General features: G+C 33.3%; 1 protein-coding gene across 1 annotated transcript in view; it reads left to right on the top strand.

Moving 5' to 3' along the window:
• The first annotated feature begins 1,870 nt into the window (after nt 1–1,870).
• SAMSN1 (SAM domain, SH3 domain and nuclear localization signals 1) overlaps nt 1,871–19,056 on the top strand; it is a 62,655-nt gene continuing 45,469 nt past the window's right edge. Inside the window, exon 1 of the mRNA XM_027843574.1 lies at nt 1,871–2,036. Coding sequence (XP_027699375.1) covers nt 1,980–2,036 — 57 coding nt within the window. The 5' untranslated portion in view covers nt 1,871–1,979. The remainder of the gene's footprint in view (nt 2,037–19,056) is intronic.

The raw sequence follows: 19,056 nt of genomic DNA, 5'->3' as shown, positions 1-19,056 counted from the left end.
TCATGGCTCTGCAACAGTTCTCAGAGGGCTGTCTCTGAAACAGTGACTCATGAATATTACCAGTAAGAAGTCCTACACTCCCTTTTCATTTGGGGAGAGACAGAATGAGTCACAAAGAATGAAAGGTCAGGGTTTGGTTGTGACAGCCATGAAGATGTTTTTAAATAGCCCTTCTCACCCCAAAAAATTCCTCTGCCCTTCTAAACTTCCTTATTTCTGTTGAAGACAGCACCATTTTCCCAGTCATCAGGGTCTCCAACCTCAGTTTCACTTTTAATTCCTTTTAAGTCCCTCAACCCATACAAACCAGTTGGTGGCCAAAACTTGTTTTCCTACTTTCATAGCATATCTTGCAGTCATCGCCTTTTGTTTACTCACACAGACACCACTCATCACCTCCCTCCTCTTTCCTAGATTACTGCAATAATAATAGCCAGTACTGATATAACACTTTAAAGTTTATAAAAGCTTTACATGTATTATTACATTTGATCCTCACAACAACTCTCTAAGGTACATGCCATTATTATCCCCAATTTAGAGGAGGAAACTGAGGCTAAGAGAAGTTGGGTAATTTGCCTGGAGTCACATAGATAAGTAAGCGCCTGAGGAAGGATTTGAACTTAGGTCTTACTGACCCCAAGTCCAATATTCTATTCACTGCACTACAATAACCTCTCAATTGGTTTCCCTGCCTTAAGTCACTACTCAAACTCCAGTGGCTCCCTATTGATTCTGGGATTAAATATTACTTTATCACTATCTTATCCCTTTTAATTTCTATTTTATATAAATCATATAGTGTACATAATTATTAGTATAGTCACATGCATATACAATTTACAAATAAGTAAATGAACGTATATTGTGGATATTGCTCAAAAAATTTTTGCTGGTAAGGTTGCACAATAAAATAAATTTGGAAATCACTGGTCTAGAAAGGTGACAGTCAAGATTAACAGTGTCCTTGACCTTGAAAATTTTGAAAGTTTCCCAACAAACTATTGGGCTTTTCCCTAGGAATTCAGTATTAATATAACCAGAGGATGTCAGGTCTTTTGAAATCTTCCTTTGCAGAAGTAGGTAAAACCTCATCTATTCAGAAGAGTAGCAGGACAAGCTGTTCTTGTCATCTTCAGTTTTGATTAACAGAGTTTAAACTGGGTGGGTGGGAGGAACAAACACTGAAATATTCTGTGCCAACTTTTGACATTGAACACTTTTACATCCTATTACATAGAAAATATAAAATGCAATGAAATATTTGATGTTTGAAAACAAACTATCACTATGGTTAAATAACGGTCTCACTTATTTTTGTTCCAGTTGATGAAGGTTTTACTTTCTTGATGAAATGGTTATAATAATTAAAATAATTTATTTCTATGGACTTAGTTTACATTTTAGCTTGGTTTTCATGAGGACACAATTCTTTTCAGCTGATTCAAATTAAAATAATGCCTATTTTTTATTTTTCATGTGCAATAGGATTTTGGTAAAATTTAACTAGAGTACTTTAAAATTTATAATTAAATATGATAATTACTTTCTCTTTAGATTGGTTTCACAACAGCTATTCCACAAATATTTGGAGTTGTTTATTTGCTTTGTGGCAGAACCTCTCCCATTAACCCCCCAAAAGTTTTCAAAATGTTCATTTTAAAATTTAATATGAATGAGAGTTGATCTTGTTTTAAAGATTTCACTATTTCTTTTCATTCAAATGGAGATATACCATGTATCAGGGTTAGTTAGAAAACTTTAGGGATAGAAAAATAAAGTTACCAAAGAGTTACCGAAAGAAAAAAAATCTTAAACAAGATAGGTGATGATGTCATATCCTGAACTCAAAAGAGGAAGTAGCATCTAACTGGGCCTTTGCTCATGCTCTGCACTATCCATGCTGTACTGTTGCATGGGGACACTTGCGTCTCTAATATCTTAAAACTCACACAATTTGGAATAAGTCTGACTTTAAAATGTTGAAGAGAAAACCTTCAAATGTTTCAGAAAAGGAGAAACAACAAAAGCCAAAGGTAAGTTAATGATACATAATTAAAAAGAGAGAAAGTTACTGAAAAGATAAGCCACTGAGGTATATTTCTTTTAAAGCTTTCTTTTTATTTGCTAATAATAAAAACAAGTGAGGCATAGGGTTGAATGTTTAATGACAAATATGGAAAAATGGAATTGCAAGGTCTGAAGACAAACACCGTCTGGCAACTGCTGCTTCCTCGCCATCCATTCTTTTTTCCTTAGGATGCTTTTGCCAATAGAAGCTATAACTGATACTTAAGTCCAGCTCTTCAGCCTCAAAATAATTGATTTGGTGTTCTCTGTTTAAAATGTTAATATTAGGAAACTACTATGCATATTTTTCATGACAATGCGTTTGATAATGCTTCTTTGTGAGAATAGAAAATTCTTCTCACCTCTAAACATCATACCTCTTCATAATTAATTTAATAATGATAAAGAAATGGAAACATTTTACATAAAAAGTTTTTTCACCATTTCTGAGAAAAATATGGTTATTATAGAGATTAGAATATAGAGCAAGTATTTTATATAATTCATTGAACAAACTGACATTATTAATACAGAAAACTACTGTGTTTTCCTTGCTCTTAGAATAACAAAATGTTTTATATCAGTCCTTTCAAACAGCAATATTATTATCTTTTTTGTTTTGTTAATAAGTGATTTTAAGCATAACTTGAGAATTATGATTCTACATGGGAAATCATAATTATATTTGTAAATATAGGCATAAGTAAGCATTTTATAGTATTCTGAAGCAAAAATAAGGATTTCTACCATTACTAAAAATTTTATTTGCTATTTGTATTGAATGACTTGTAAACAGAATGATGCTGAGATCAGATCTCTTTCAAATAAATCATATTCAAATGTATTTGTAATTGCTCAACAGCTCTTCTGTAAGAAAATTTGTAAGACTTGTTTGAGGATCTAACAGTACTACATGCTATCTAATAGCTGACAAATCAATAGTTATAGACTATAGTTGAAGTTCTTTGAAGGCACTTGAATAAGAGTCTTCTAGTAGTAATTATTCTTTCAAATATGAAAATCCTGTAAAACAAAAGCAGGTATGCTAACATTGGTATAAGTAACATTGTGAATGGATTGATAGCAAGATCGTATTTTTTTCTTCCAATGTTTAGTGTGAGCAAGATGTTTCCTTTCTTGTGACTCTACCAGGAAATAATAAAAGGCTTGTGGTATGAAATATGTATGCAGTACAGCAAAGAGTATAACAAAAAAAGTTTCATTTGTTCTAGTTAAAGTAAAAATTTTTTCATTTCTCATGTTTCATCATCTTATTTTAGGTCATATATCTACTTGATATGTTGTTACGTGATATCTGATTTTAGTGTACAGAAATTTGAGCTAATTGTAAAACGATGCTCTTGTTACTTGGTGACTTGGACTATTTTAATTTATGAGAAGTATTTTTCTCATGAAGATTCTTCCTTCCATATAAAGGAATATGAAAATCTTAAAAAAAATATACATACAAAAACATTTGCCTTAGGTAAAAATCCACATGGAAACTTATAGAATTTTGCATTTGGAGTTTCCAAAAATTTTCTTTACAGAAGATAATTCTGGGCTTCTTATCCATATCCGTATCCATACATAGATAATACTTATATATCTATTTATGTATATCTACATAAACATGTGCAGATTTTGCTTTTATGCTCTCTAACACATTCACTCTTTTAAAGTTATATTTAAAGATATATTTAATTTCTACTGATATTCTTTGAGTTTCATTTTTGGTTTGCTTCTTAAATAATTTTCTTTTTAAAATAAGATTTTATTGGTGTTTTCTTTTCACGTGACATGATGGGGAGAGTATTGTTCTTTCCATTTACCTTGTTATAGCTATTATATATATTGCTCTCTTGGCCCTACTTATGTCACTGTTTCAATTCATTTCTATCTTTTCTATTTTTCTCTGTATTTATCATATTCATAATTTTTAACAGCACAGTAGTGTTTCATTACATTTATATACTATAAGTTGTTTAACCATTCTCTAATCATTAGGAATATCCTTTGTTTCCAATTCTTTACTAACACAAAAAGTGCTACTACTACAAATATTTTCACGCATATGCCTTTAAAAAATAGTTGTACTAAATCACAACTCCACCAACAATGTACTAGCATGCCTATCTTATCCCCTCCAAATTGACTGTTCCCATCTTTTGTTATCTTTGCCAATTTTTTAGGCAAAACCACAGGGTTATTTTGGTTTACCTTTCCCCTTATTAGTAGTAATTTGGAGTATCCTTTCATATCATATATATATATAAAGAGACAGAGAGAGAGAGAGCAGTAAGATAAGTAGGAGGAGAACCAGGAGAGAATACTGTCACAAAAACCTAAGGAAAAGAGAATATCTATGAAAAGAGGGTGATTGACAAAAGCTACATTAGTAACTTTGGAGAGAGCAATTTCAGTGGAATAATGAGAGAGGAAGCCAAATGGTAGAGAGATAAGATTAGAGTTAGAGGAAATGAAGTGGAGGCACCTATTGTAGATGATGTGTTGAGAAATTTAGCCACAAATGGAAGGATAGATAAAGGATGATAACAAGTGTGGATAGTAGAGCAAAAAAGATTTATTTTTTGAAGATGGAGAAAGAGGGGAATGTTTGTAGTCAGTAGAGAAAGCCAGCAGATAGAGAGGAATTAAAAATAAGTGAAAGAGTAAGGATGATAAAGGGGGAATCTCCTGAAGAAGACTGGATAGAATAAGATCACTTGTGCAGAAGGAGGGATTTGTCTTGTTAAGAAGAAGGACTATTTCGTTACATGAGACAGAGGTGAAGAAGGAAATAGTTGCAAAAGGCATCTGGGTAATGTGAGATAAGGAATAAGGGAAAAGAGGGAGCTTTCAGCAAATGATCTCATTTTTATTTTGGGGAAAACATGAATCAAATTTCTCAACTGAGTGATGGAGGGGAGGCATGAGAGGTTGGAGGAGGGATGAACTGGTTTGGAAGAGCTGCTATGGTGGGATAGTGAGTTAATCTATTCAGTTGTTTCAGTTATATCTGACTTATCATGGCCATATATGAGGTTTTCTTGGTAAAGACACTAGAGTGGTTTGCCATTTTCTTCTCTAGCTCATTTTAGAGATGTAGGAACTAGGGCAAACAGGGTTAAGTGACTTGCCCAGGGTTACACAGCTAGTAAGCATCTGAGGCCAGATTTGAACTTAGAAAGGTGAGTTTTCTTGACTTCAGACCTGGCACTCTATTCACTGCTCCACATAACTGCACAATAAGTTAACAACGAGGGTCCAATTGAGATTATGCAATATAAATTTGTAGTTGACCAAGTTGTCACGGTTTTGTGATTTTTCTTGATTTTCATTCAGCAATGTATGTATAGTAGTGAAGGCAGAAGGCAGTAGAAGTGATCAAAGCCTGAGGGTTGGCAGGGCAAGATAGGTAATATGATAAAGGGGAAAGAGATTCAGGGAAAAAGTAAAGTGTAGAGTTGAATTAGTTCATGAAAGAGTCCAAATTTAGAAGGGAGGAGAGTACAAGGAAGGATTGGGAAGGAACTGAGAGGTCTAGGGATTAGAAGTGACAGTGAATGAAGAAAAAGAATTGGAATTTCAAAGCAGAGGGAGAGGTAAAATGACAATAGATTTTAATAGGATAAGAGAATTCTGAATTGATGAACTACAGTGGTGATTTTCTGAGTAAAGGTAAACACCACAGTGTACTTACGTATGGCTGAGGTGGGATGGAGAAGGTCATGTAAAATAAGTGAATTAAGAAACTAGGAGAACAGGATGTTTGAGTATCAATAATGTATGTTGAAGACCTCTGTTTTGAGGACAGGACTTGAGGAGAGAGACTGTGAAACAAGCAATGACCTCACTGAGGAAAGAAGGTAAAAATCCTGGAGTTCGTTAGACAACAGCTACTACAATTTTGATTTTGTGGTACATGTGGGTTGGGTAAATCTCAAAGGAGAGGATGTGAGTGGTGATAAGAGAGGGAGAACATAGAAGTAGCAATAAAGGCCAAGGAATATTACAAGTCTTGTACCTAGACAAATCAGTCTAGGGGGTTTCATGTTATTAGAGCCATCTATTACACGTTCCATAATGCCTCTATCCTTTGTTTGGTTAAGAATCCATCTCCTAGTTAAAATGGTTCATTTTGATTACATAGAATTAAAGTTTTTGCACAAACAAAACCAATGCAGCTAAAATTAGAAGAAAAGCAAAATAATTGAGAAAAAATCTTTGCAGCAAATTTCTCTGATAAAAGTCACATATAAGTGTGATATATAGAAGAGTGAGTCAAATTTACAAAATGAACCATTCCACAGTTGATAAATGGTTAAATCATAGGAATAGATAGTTGTAAGAGGAAGACATCAAAATTATAGTCATACAAAAATACTCAAAATTACTAATAATTAGAGAGATGTAAATGAAAACAAATCTGAGGTACCATGTCATCCCCATCAGATGACAAAAAAAAGAAAAGGACAAATGCTGGAGGGGCTGTGGGAGAATAGGGGCACTAATGCAATATTGATGGGGCTCTGAACTAGTCAAACTATTCTGAAAAACAATTTGGAACTATGACCCCAAAGCTATTAAATTGTACATGCCCTTTGACCTAGCAATTTTGCAACCAGATCTATACTCCCAAAAGATCAAATGAATAGGAAAAGAACCCATATGTGCAAAAATATTTATAGCAGCTCTTTCTGTACTGGCAAAGAATTGGAAACTAAAGGAATGATTATCAATTGAAGAATGCCTTAACATGTTATGGTAGATGAATAGATGAATATTATTGTTCTATAAGAAATTATAAAATGGAAGGTTTCATAAAAAGCTTGAGAAGACTTGTATGAACCGATGCAAAGTGAAGCAAGAAGAACCAGAACAATTTATACATTTATAGGAATACTGTAAAGATAATCAACTTGAAAGACTTAACAACTTTAATCAACACACTGACCAACCACAATTCCAAAGAACTCATGATAAAACATGTGTCCACCTCCAGATAGACAGTAGGTAAATTCAGGGTATAAATTTAAGCATATTTTCTTCTCTTCCTTTTCTTTTCTTTTTCCTGTTTTTCTTTCTTTTTGGTAATGGCTAATGCAAGAATTTGTTTTGCATGACTATGCAAATTTGTAATGGGTTTTCTTATTCCTGCCTTCTCAATTGATGGGGAAAAAGAGGGAGAAAATTTGGAACTGAAAATAAAGTAAAATTGAATTAAAAAAAAAGACTACCCCCCAAAAAGGAATCTATTTCTTTTCCATAAATGGGAAAATTATTTGATCTGTATCTCTTCTGATATATTTTCATTGTAATCTTTAACATTAAGATGCATTTAGAATAGATTGTGGAATGTGGCATAATGTATTGGTTTAAGTCTGTTTTCTGCCAAACTGTTTTACTATTCTTAAGGCAGATTTGTCATGTAGGGAGTTCCTTCCTAGGTAGTTTATGCTTTTACTTTATTCAACAATGGATTTTTAGGTTTCGTTTGTGATTCTCCATTGCTAATCTGTTCCAAACTCTACCAGATCATTTTGGTGACTGCTGTTTTATAATATAGTTTTAGTCTAGGAATGCCATTTCCCCTATGTCCCTACCTCTTTTCATTATATTTTTCATTTTTCCAGTTGAATGTTATTATATTATGAAGTTCTCTAGCATACGCTTGATAATTTGATAGATGTAGCATTAAACTACAAATTAACTTTTGTAGTATTGCCACTTTAACTATATTTACATGGTTCAGCTATAGCACTGAATATTCCTCCAGCTATTTAAGTTGTTTAATTCTTTAAGGAGCTCTTTGTATTGGAAATGCTACATATATTTTGTGTTCCTTGGTAGATTGATCCCACTTACTTTACGCATTTTGTTGTTATAGAGAACAATTTTTTTCTTTTTTGTATGGCCTCTTGGATTTTGTTATTATTACATAGAAATGCTGTCTATTTGGGGGTGTTTATTTTGTAATCTTCGATGCCACCAAAGGTATTATTTCAATTAATAACTTTGCTTAATCTTTAGAATTTTCTAAGCAAATTCTCATATCATCAGTAAATAATGATAGCTTTATCTCCTCTTTTCCTATCTTGGTGGATTAATTTTTTTTGTCTCATCTTTTTGGGGAGAGTGGCCATCCTTGTTTTACTCCTATATTCACTGGAAAAACATATAGCATATCCCTATTATATGTGATGCTTGCTTTTGGTATTAGAATGCTTTTTATTAAATTAAAAAGTGCTCCTTTCTGCCTATACTTTGTGGAGATTTTAGCATAAATGAATGTTGTACTTTGTCAAAAGACATTTTCTTCTTCTATTGAGCTGTTTGTTTTTAATAAAATTTAATAATTATGTTGGGTGTATACCTAATGTTATCTTTGCATTCCTGGTATAAATTCAGCTTTGTAATGATGAATCATTTCCTGGATGAATTAACATTGTCTATTTGACTCTTTTTAAAAAGTTTTTAATTGATACACATTAATAATATTGATCTCTAGTTTTCCTGTGTTTTACCCTTCCCTGGTTTATAAAATAGGTTTAAATTTGTCTCATAAAAAGAATGAGAATTCTTTCTCATCTTTTGAGCATAATTTTATAGAATTTATAATAATTTTCCTTTAAAAGTTTGATGGAATCTGTCCATCAGGGACAGGATTTTTTTTATTTCTTTAGATAGTTTTCTGTTAATTTGGGTCACTTGCATTTTTAAAAGTCTTCTTGTCCTTTTTGTGTGTTCTCAGTTTGGGGTACATATAACTGTGCATAATAGGTTCTGATAATTCTTTTTATTTCTTCTGATTTGTTTATAATTTTTGTCTTGGTGAATTTTTTTTGCCTTTGTTGTTTTGTTGATTTGATTTTCTTCCCTCTAACATTTTGGCAAACAGCTTATCAATTTTATTAGTTTTTTCAAAGAACCAGCTTTTATTTTTATTTACAATTTCTATAGTTTTTTGTTTCTAGTTTACTTCCTCTCTAATTTTTAATATCACCCCTTTCTACTGTTTTGGATTTATTTGTTGACTTCCTAATTTTTTAAAAAATGTGTTTTCAGTTCATTAATTTCCTCTTTTTCTATTTTGTTAATATATGTTTGTATAGATATAATTTTGCCCCTGGAGGCTGCTTGTGCTACATAAGAAATTTGATGTATTGTTTTATTATTATATTTTCTTCAAAATAGTCTTGTTTCCATTTGGTTTTTGACCATTTAATTATTTAAGATTTCATTAAGTCTCCATTTGGTGTTGTATTTTTTTGGTTGTTTTCACTAAACTGATTATTATTTTTATTGTGGAAAGGTCTAATAAAGATGTGTTTTTTCCTACCTTTTAACATTTGCTCGCAATATTTCTGTGCCCCAATATATGATTAAATGAAAAACTTCTATGTGGTTCTGATAAAAAGCATATTTATTAGCAACCCTGTTTAGAAGACACTATGAGTTTTTGAGTTTCTCCAGCAACTTATTCAATTGGATACTGTCCTTTTCAATTATCGGTTAGAGTTGTACAAAACAGAGAGAAACATGTTGAAGTGTCCTGCCACTATTGTATTATTGTCTATCTCTTCTTGTAATTGAGTTGATTTTTGCTTTATGAATTTAGATGCTAAAGTATTTGGAGCATATAAGTTCAATACTGATGTTTGTTTATGATCTATAGTTCCTTTCAGAATAATGCTGTTTCCCTATTTTTCTCTTTTTTATGTTTTGAATCTTTGTTTCTGATTCACGTGATCGAAACTCCTACTTTTCTGGACTAAATCTGAAGCATAGTAAATTTTATTCCAGTCCTCACTTTTATTTTGTGTATCTTTTCTAGGTGTGTTTCTGGTAAGCAACAGATTGTTAGTTTTTGTTTTCTTATCCAACATGTCACTTATTTATTTTATTGGATTGTTTAATCCATTTACATTTAAAGTTATGAGAGTTAGGTTTGTATTTTCCTTGATTTGTTTCTAATATCTTTTTATTAAGTTTTCCTTCTTTCTCAGTAAAGATAGTACTTTATCATTTTAGTTATTTTACCTTAATCTATTTTGAAGGCAGCCTTATTCCAAATAACTCTCTTCCCCTCACCTTTAAGTTTCTCCCCATTTCTTACCCTTTTCCCTAGTTTTAGAGATGCATTTAATTCATTAGTTCCTTTTGCTTTCTTCCTTTTATCTAATTCTTTCCCACTTTTTTCTCTCAGTTAAGTATTCAATTAAAATCCCTCATCCTCTCCTGCCCTTTAACACTTGTTCTCTTAGTTATTTTTAAATTGTTTTTTCTTTTTTCCGAAAAAGATTTTCTCCCTATTCTCTTCATTATTTGTTTTCCCTCCCTGTTTATTCTAGACTACATTTTTAAAAAAAATTTATAGCCTTTTTACTTATTTATTTCTTCCTAAGTTTCTGTATTCCTCATGGAATTAAACCTTCTAAGGTATCTATTTTGGATTGCCTCTTCTACACAGTTTCTGTTATTGGAATGTATATCTTGCTTCCTGATCCCTTTTTCTGTTTTACCTCACTTTTAGAAATACTAATTCCTATAGAGGATAGAAATATTGCACCATTATAAGAATTTTCCTGGGTCCCTGATTATACAGATCATTATTATTCTTTGACTTCCCATGATTAGTGACCCCATTTATCATGAAATCTCTTCTCTTGTTCCATGCCATCCCTATGAGTATCAATTGCCTCTCAGAACTCTGATTCCACTTGTCCTAAGACAGGATGAATGGTCTCTCTAAGAAAAAAAAAACACCCTGTATATCATAACCATTGTAAATTCCCTATCTCCATAGAGATTATCTTGATTTATCTTCATGACATTTCTGTGAAGTAGGGCAGGCATGGATTATTGTCTTTTGAAAAACAATAAAGAAATTGGAACACAGAGGTTAAGTGACTTGTGATTCTGAGTGAGATGGAGGTTTGACTTGCAGCCTCATACAATTTCAATTATATCCAGCCAAAAGATTAATATAATGACATCCTTTTGTTGAAATTGTTTAAATTTAAAATACCTAAAGAATGATTAAAAGGACAAATAAAAGCATTATCCTTTCATAATCAATACTGACTTCTTTAGTTCACTTTTAAAGGGACACAAGATAATAATAATAGTTAGTACTTTAAAGTTTCCAAAGCACTTTACAAATATTGTCTCATTATACTCTCACACAACATATCCACTGAACCACATAGCTGACTCCAGTGAACTGCTAGTAGCAATCTACATAATATTCATTTTTATTTATACTGTTTCATATCTAATTCTAATTTGGCTTGCTTAGTGTATTTAATGTTAAGAAGGATGAAAAATATACCATCAGTTTGGAAAGAAAATTAGTAAGAAAAGTATATTGTCTTGGTATCTTCAGACAAGTTCCAAAGAGTTGTGTGATGTGAGAAATTCCATAATTACAGCAAATAAGGAAAGAGTGTTTGGAGATGCTAAGGCTCCAAGTGATTTATTAATTATTTAAATATGGGCCAAATGTGGCAACCCCTAATTTTATATGTAGCACGCAATAGCCCTACTTATAACTGTTGTTATTTTATTTTTCAAATTTTCTTCTCTTCTGCTTCTTTTCCAGATAATTATTTTTTGGAGGGAGGTGGTTAGATTTTTGTCTTTTGTATGTCACAAGTCCATTCATTTGACATTCAAACAATATTTATTAAGCATCTTTTATATACAAACACTTGCACTAACCAATGTATATGTACATGTTTGTGCAAGGATGGGGAGGGGGAAAGGAGGGTAAAAGGTGAAAAATACAAAATTCCTGCCCTCAAGATGCTTGTAAGCTTATAAAAGAGATGAAGTATATACAAATTTTTCAGTTTAGGAAAAAATGGAGGGACTAAGGCTACTTTTAGAGAGGGATCAACTATGTGTTCTAAATATAATTAGTAAGAAATCAAGGCAAGTATGGTTAGAATCTCAATATCTCAAAAATTTCCATAAATCATGACTCAGAAATCATTTCAGGCACAAAGACATTATAAAATTTAAAAGAGGTGATGAAGCATGGGTACAGTGGAAAGAGTACTGGACTTATAATCATAACAGAGGTTTCTGAATCCCAACTCTGACAGTTACTAGTTGTGTCAGATAAATTTAATTCATTTTAAAAAATTATTAAATACATTCTATGAGAACATTTAGCTTCAGTTTCTTCAGTATTACTTCACCATCTACTACCTTAGTTCTACTTATATGCTGCTAAATGAAGCATGAGAAAACCATGAAATTGTATTGACTTGAATCTACTACACATTTATGCTACATATCAGTTGGGTCCTCACTATGGCAAGGCAGAACTTTTATACTTCCCTACATGACCCACGGTTCCATTCACCACAGCAGCTCTTCCAAAACTTTTTCTTTCTCACAGCTCCCCCTGTTCCCACCCACTTAGCTGAGAACCTTGCCTCATGTTTTACTGAAAAAAAAAATTGTCCACATTTGACAAGAGCTTATACTTCTCTCTTCTTCCTCATCTCACATCACTCAAATGCCTTCCCCCAGTATCTCTTCCTTCACCCCTGTCTTACATGAAGATATGACCCTTCTCTTTGTCAAAGCAAATCCCTCTATAGCTGAAGCAATTGGTGGTGCGATGGATAGAGCTCTGAAACTGGAATCAGCAAGACCTAAGTTCAAATCTGGCCTCAGACACTCATCAGCTTTGTGACCCCAGGCAAGTTACTCAACTCCTATTTGCCTTAGCTTCCTCAACTATAAATTGAGAATAATAATAGCATCTACCTCTCAGGATTATTGCATGGATCAATTAGGTAATATTTGTAAAAGAGCCTAGTAAAGTGTCGGGCACATATTGGGGAATACATAAATATTTATTCCACTCCCCTTCCCCCTTCTATATGCATAAGTGATCCCAGTCCATCCTGTCTTCTCCGTCAGTGTGTCCCCTACATTATACCCACTATGTCACTTATCTTCAATATCTCCTTGCCTACTGTCTGCTTCCCTATTGCCTACAAACATGCCCACACCTTCCCATTCTCAAAAGATCCTCCCTTGATCTGTACATACCACCTGGCTAGCATCCTATCTCTCTCTCTTTCGTTACTAAACTCCTTGAGAAGGACTTCTACAATTAAAGCCTCCACTTCCTTTGCTCTCACTCTTTTCTTAACTCTGAAATATGATTTTTGACCTCATCATTCAACTGCAATTTATCTCTCCAAAGTTACCAATGATCTCTTAACCACTAAATTTAATGGATTTTTCTCAGTCCTCATCCTTCTTGACATCTCTGCAGCTTTTGACATTGTTTATCAGTCTCTTTTCCTTGATACTCTCTTCTCTTTGGGTTTTTGTGACCTCTCCTTGTTCTTCTGTCTTCTGTCCCAACTCCTTCTGAATCTCATTTGCTATCCATTCATCCAGGTCATACCTGCTAACCACAGGCGTCCAACAGGGCTCTGTCCTCTACCTTTCTCCCACTATACTACTTCGCATGGTGATCTCATTAGCTTCCATAGTTTCAATCACCATTTCTTATCAAATCTATTTGTCCTGCCCACATCTCTCTACTGATCTCCTATCTTGCATTTTTAAGGGCCTATTAGGCATCTCAAACTGAATGTCCTACAAACATGTTAAATTAAATATGTCCAAAACTGAACTCAAAACTCTACTTAGCTATCAAACAATTGTCCTAAAGCATAGGTCTAGTTATATCCTCCCCTAACCCCCATTTAGTAAAAGCCACCTCCATGACCAAATATACATGCACACACACATACATATACACATATACATATATTTGCGTGTATGTGCATGTATGTATATGTATGTATATTTGACTATATTATTATTATTTATTATATTAGAGTATAAAATGAGAACAAAGATACTTATACTATCTACTTCACAGGCTTGTCGGAATGTTACCCAATATTACTGGATAAAAAAAAAATGGACTATTGTTAGTTACGCTGTTAGGACCTCTAATCAGAAAAAGGACTGTGAAAGAATAGCGTTACTTAGTAGCTGTTGTAACACACTCCATTGTATTCCTTCAGTTCTACTCTAATTTTCAGTACTATTTGATTAATTTTTATACTTGGTTTCATCTGTAATTTTGAATTACATATGCATTTTGTATATGAATACGTATTTGTATATTGAGACATTTATGAGGAAATTCACAGATAGCTATTTTGTTCTGAGATCATAATAACCAATCTGATCTTTAACAAATGAATGGGTTTAAATAAGAGAAATGTGTGAGAAGTATCTATTTCTCTTTTATAGCATTTAGCAACATTGTAATTATATATGCCTTACTACCCCCTGGTAAATTGTTGGAAGAGTAAGAATTTTTTTTTTTTGCAGTAGAACTATAGACATAGATTTGGGAAGCATCACACTCACTTACTAATATAAGAATTATTTCTATAATCCCTTGACAACTCAGCATTCAGCCTCAAAACATATCCAGGGACACATATTTCATTATTTTTATTGTAACTTCTCATTACTAAGTACCTCTAATTGATTGAAAAGTCCTTACTTTGAGTCATATAAATATTTTTGTATCTATTCCAGCACCTTGTACAATAAAAATTTGGTTTATTAAATGTTGAAATCAGTGAATGAATAGTCAGAATGACCTTAAAAATCAACTAGCATGGACCATTACTTTACAAAGGAGGAAAATGAGGTCTCTGTGAAATTAAGTGATTTACCTAGAAGTCGCACAGTAGGACTGGGTGGCAGAGCAAGACTAGAAACCAAAACTTCTGAACGTCAGTTAAGTATGTTAGCCACTATTTCATAACCTTAGATTGGTTTAAGTCAGAATATGCACTTATATAGCATTTTTCTTCATGGCTTTTGTAACAAATTTGTGATATTTTAAACTTTTAACTAACTTGAAATAATTTCTGGTATAATTTTGTATTTTAATATTAATTATAAATATAAACTAAATTATACAGTAATTCATGGTTATGTTATATGAAAATGGATAGTTTCCAGAAAAAAAGAAGTATGGTAGAAAATTTTAAAACAGAAAATGTAATTAGAATACAGCTGGTCTATGCTCTATTGTAAGGAATGCTCTATGCTAATAAAATTTAATTGAGTTTTTCCTTTGGCTACCTAGAACTTCAGCAAGTGTTGTTATTTGAAAATTATTCTATGGCAGCTTTAGAAATAGCTAATTTTTACCTTTCTTTTAATTTGAACTGAACATAATAATAAATGTAGCACCATTAGTGTCTGATTTTCACTAGAGATGACTGAAGTGTCATTGGTTTGCATTTGCATTTGATCTCAGCAATGATGAGAGGTGATGAGTTGGTGATGAGCTGTTTTCACTGCACTACCCATTGTGCAAATTTATGCTCATAGCCCAGGATGACACATACTTGTAGCATTAAAAAATTTATCTGCATTTCTTTTTGTAATAAAATTATCAACATAATTTAACTCACAACTCACCAGGAAGACATAGCCACATCTGAGTTGCATTTTGTTCAGTCTTTATTCTTCTATGGACTTAGTCTGGTGTACTTTAAACTGTAGAATTAGGAGGACTATTATTATAATTATCATCATTATTACTTTATTAATGCTTGATAGTGACTACTTTCCCAAAATATTCTTTTTCCCTACCTTGTTCCTTCCTTTCCTTCTTCCTTCTCTCTGTCCCTTCCTTATTATCTCTACCTACTCACTTCCAAAGTAAGGCACTTTACAAATTCAATATATTGCACAACAAGGAAATGATATATAAAACATGACAGAGACTCTTTCAATGGAAATAGAGAGGAAAGATATTATCATGCTACTGAGATGAGCTGATTACTATAATTGGGCCATGAATTTGGCTCTTGAAGTTCTGAGAACTAAAGCAAAAAGAAAATCATGTTGGGCTATGTTTTTATAATTTAACAAAGAAAACTACACAGATTTGTCTGAAAGTGGTAAACTCTAGAATGAATTCATTTCTTTTAAGATTTTGAAATCTAGCACTTTTGAGTTATGTTTCATTTAAGAACAATGCTTTCTTCTACAAAACCCATTTGAAAATGTTGTACAAAGGGACTGAGGTACAGTAGGAGCAGGATTAGAAATCAAGAGATCAAGGTTCTAGTTCCAGTTCTATGACTACTGCAGTCCAGTCACTTAACAAAAAGAGACCACAGTGATGAAGCTGTTGGAGTCCTCTGATTTTATTTGATTTGTTGGAAGAAAGGAAATGTTTGTATTAATTTCCTCCTTTGTGCAGACAGGTGAGAGACCATAGATGCAGAAAGTGATCAAGTTACTTTGATCATCAGTTTTATTTAGCTATAGGGGGGAAAAAGAAATCAATAAAACATTTTTAGAAGAAAAGTATGTATTACAAGTATAGACACAAATAAATATATTCTAAATTATTATTTCCAGATCATTTAACCCTTTATATGAAACTTCATATTAAACTTTTGTTGATTTTCTAGGCTTTTTCTTTCTGAATGACAAATTTATCATTGTTATTCAGTTGCTTCGGTCGTGTCCAACTGTTCATGACTCCATTTAGGGTTTACTTGACAAAGATACTGGAGTGGTTTGCCATTTCCTTCTCCAACTCATTTGATAGATGAGGAAACTAAGGCAAACAGGATTAAGTGAATTGCCCAGGGTTACACAGCTAGCAATTGTACGAGACTGGATTTGAACTCAAGTCTTTCTGACACCAGGCCCAGCACTCTATCTACTCTATCACCCTTGAGTGACAGACACATTCCTTCATATGAACTCATAAGATAATAAAGTCATAGTAACCATCATCTTAGAGGATTTTCATAATAAAATAGCTGGCTGGCCAGAGGAAGTATTTTAACTATGATATGAAATGGATAGAGGCTTTCTCTTTCATATATTTCCTATGATTTTAATTACTAGGAATTAAGGTCTATGGGGAATTTTAGACACTTAATTTCCACTAAAACTACAACAACAATGACAAAAGCCACTGTTTCTGTTGTGACACTAAAGATTCCTGAATTTTGATTACAATTTCATCATTATCCTGGGTAGAAGAGGAGACAAAATAACTTTGGGTTTATATACACCAGTTAAGGGGAAAAAAAGACTTTAAGCTTTAAGAGGGATACTTTTCACTAATCAATCCATCAATTAAATTATTCTGAAACTTCCTCCACACAAAGCTTTAGGCTTGATATTTTCCAGAATATGAATCTGTGATTGAATAGCCTTTTGCAGGTAGTCTATGCCAATTATGGGCGGAAAAGACTAGTCACATTGAGGCTCTGATACAATATTGAGGCAATTATGAAAAGTTTGGAAGTTAAAATGGCTGATAGTAATGACAGAAGTACATCTCTTCTCTTGTAATTGGGACAATATAATCTTCTTATACAGGAACATATCCTATACAAACAATATCAAGTCTCTACCCAGTCTACCAATATATTGACCTGTTAAAATCAATTAAATGACACACATTTATCTTTTAAAAATCTTTTTTCTTGCTTTACCTTGGAGTTAAGTGATTTCATTATACCTGCTAATTTTTTTTAACAATGGAATCAAGTCCCTTCTCTACATATCAAAACTTCCCAAATCACAGTTATCAAGTAAGTTTATTTCTATTCTTTTCAGAGTATTAAGAATTTGTTTAGACTGGCCTTAAGAAAAAATACATTTCTATTTTGTCTCATTATATAGAACAACAACATTCACTATTAAAAATTAATTAGAGGAGATAGAGACCAGATGATAGGGTAGCAGGAAGCAGTATGGTGAGCTCTGCACCCTACCCATCCCCACAAAAAAAGCCTTCTCCTTTAATGCACCAGACTGAATTCTGATGGGAAAATCAAAGAAAAAAATCATAGCAAATCATTTTTTCCAGCCTATGTCAGCACAAGGAGACAAACAGAGAAGTCTAGAGATAGAGATTTGGCAGGAGTGCTTAGGCTGCGGAGCTCTCTAGTCATCGAGAGGCTGTGCATCTATGGCAATTGTAGATTCCAGATTCAAACCAGGAAAACCCTAGAAACATACAAGAAATATTATAGTCCAAATCCTGAGCTTCCAGGCCAAAGAAAAACATCTTTCAAGCCGCCAGAAGCAATTCAAGTATCAACAAGCCACGGTCGGGCTCACACATGATTTAGCAGCTACTACTACAAAGGAGTGGAAAGTTTGGAATTATTGTTGTTCGTCCTTCATTTTCTGTTTTTTGTTTATTTATTTGTTTTTTGCTTTTTGGTGAGGCAATTGGGGTTAAGTGACTTGCCCAGAGTCACACAACTAGTATGTGTCAAATGCCTGAGACCACATTTGAACTCAGGTCCTCCTTGACTCCAAAGCCAGAGTTCTATCCACTACACCACTAGCTGCCTCTCATCCTTCATTTTCAAAGAGGACCAATGACTTCATGATGTGATGGGTAATGTCTTGACTTGTGCATGAATCGGATTTAAGTGAGGCAGAGTTCTGTAAAGTTGTCAGCTTCACTTTTTCTTCTGGAGTCATCTAAGTCCAGTGGCAGGAAAAAAGTCAAGATGATTGCTGATGGCCTGAGATGAAATGGATGACCTTGATGTTTTCAATGTCTGATTAAGCTCTAAGCATTCTTGTTTCAGCCGCCTTCATGGCCATTGGAACAAATTGTTCTCATCTGCCCATTCCACTGGGGGAAGTCTTCATATTCTGGGGCGGACATCTCCCTAACTCGCTCATGGGTTTGAGGCCAGTCAGTTGCCCTCAACCTGGTTTAGCTGTCTGCCAAGACAGATCTACTAGGGTGTGGCTGCTGCAGAATGCTACAGCTTCTCGGAGCCATATGTGAGAGCTGAGTGAAAGGTAAATGAACAGCCCTGAAAAGGCCTGGCAAGTCCTCACACCAGAGCTGCTAGCCCTCCCTGAGCACCCAATGTACCCTGAAAAGTCTGGAATATGATATTACAGAAGGCAAAAATCTTA

The sequence above is a fragment of the Vombatus ursinus genome, unplaced genomic scaffold (assembly GCF_900497805.2).
Source record: "Vombatus ursinus unplaced genomic scaffold, bare-nosed wombat genome assembly UNPS02014924.1, whole genome shotgun sequence".
Taxonomy (NCBI): domain Eukaryota; kingdom Metazoa; phylum Chordata; class Mammalia; order Diprotodontia; family Vombatidae; genus Vombatus; species Vombatus ursinus.
This window is presented reverse-complemented; position numbering and strand designations above follow the sequence as displayed.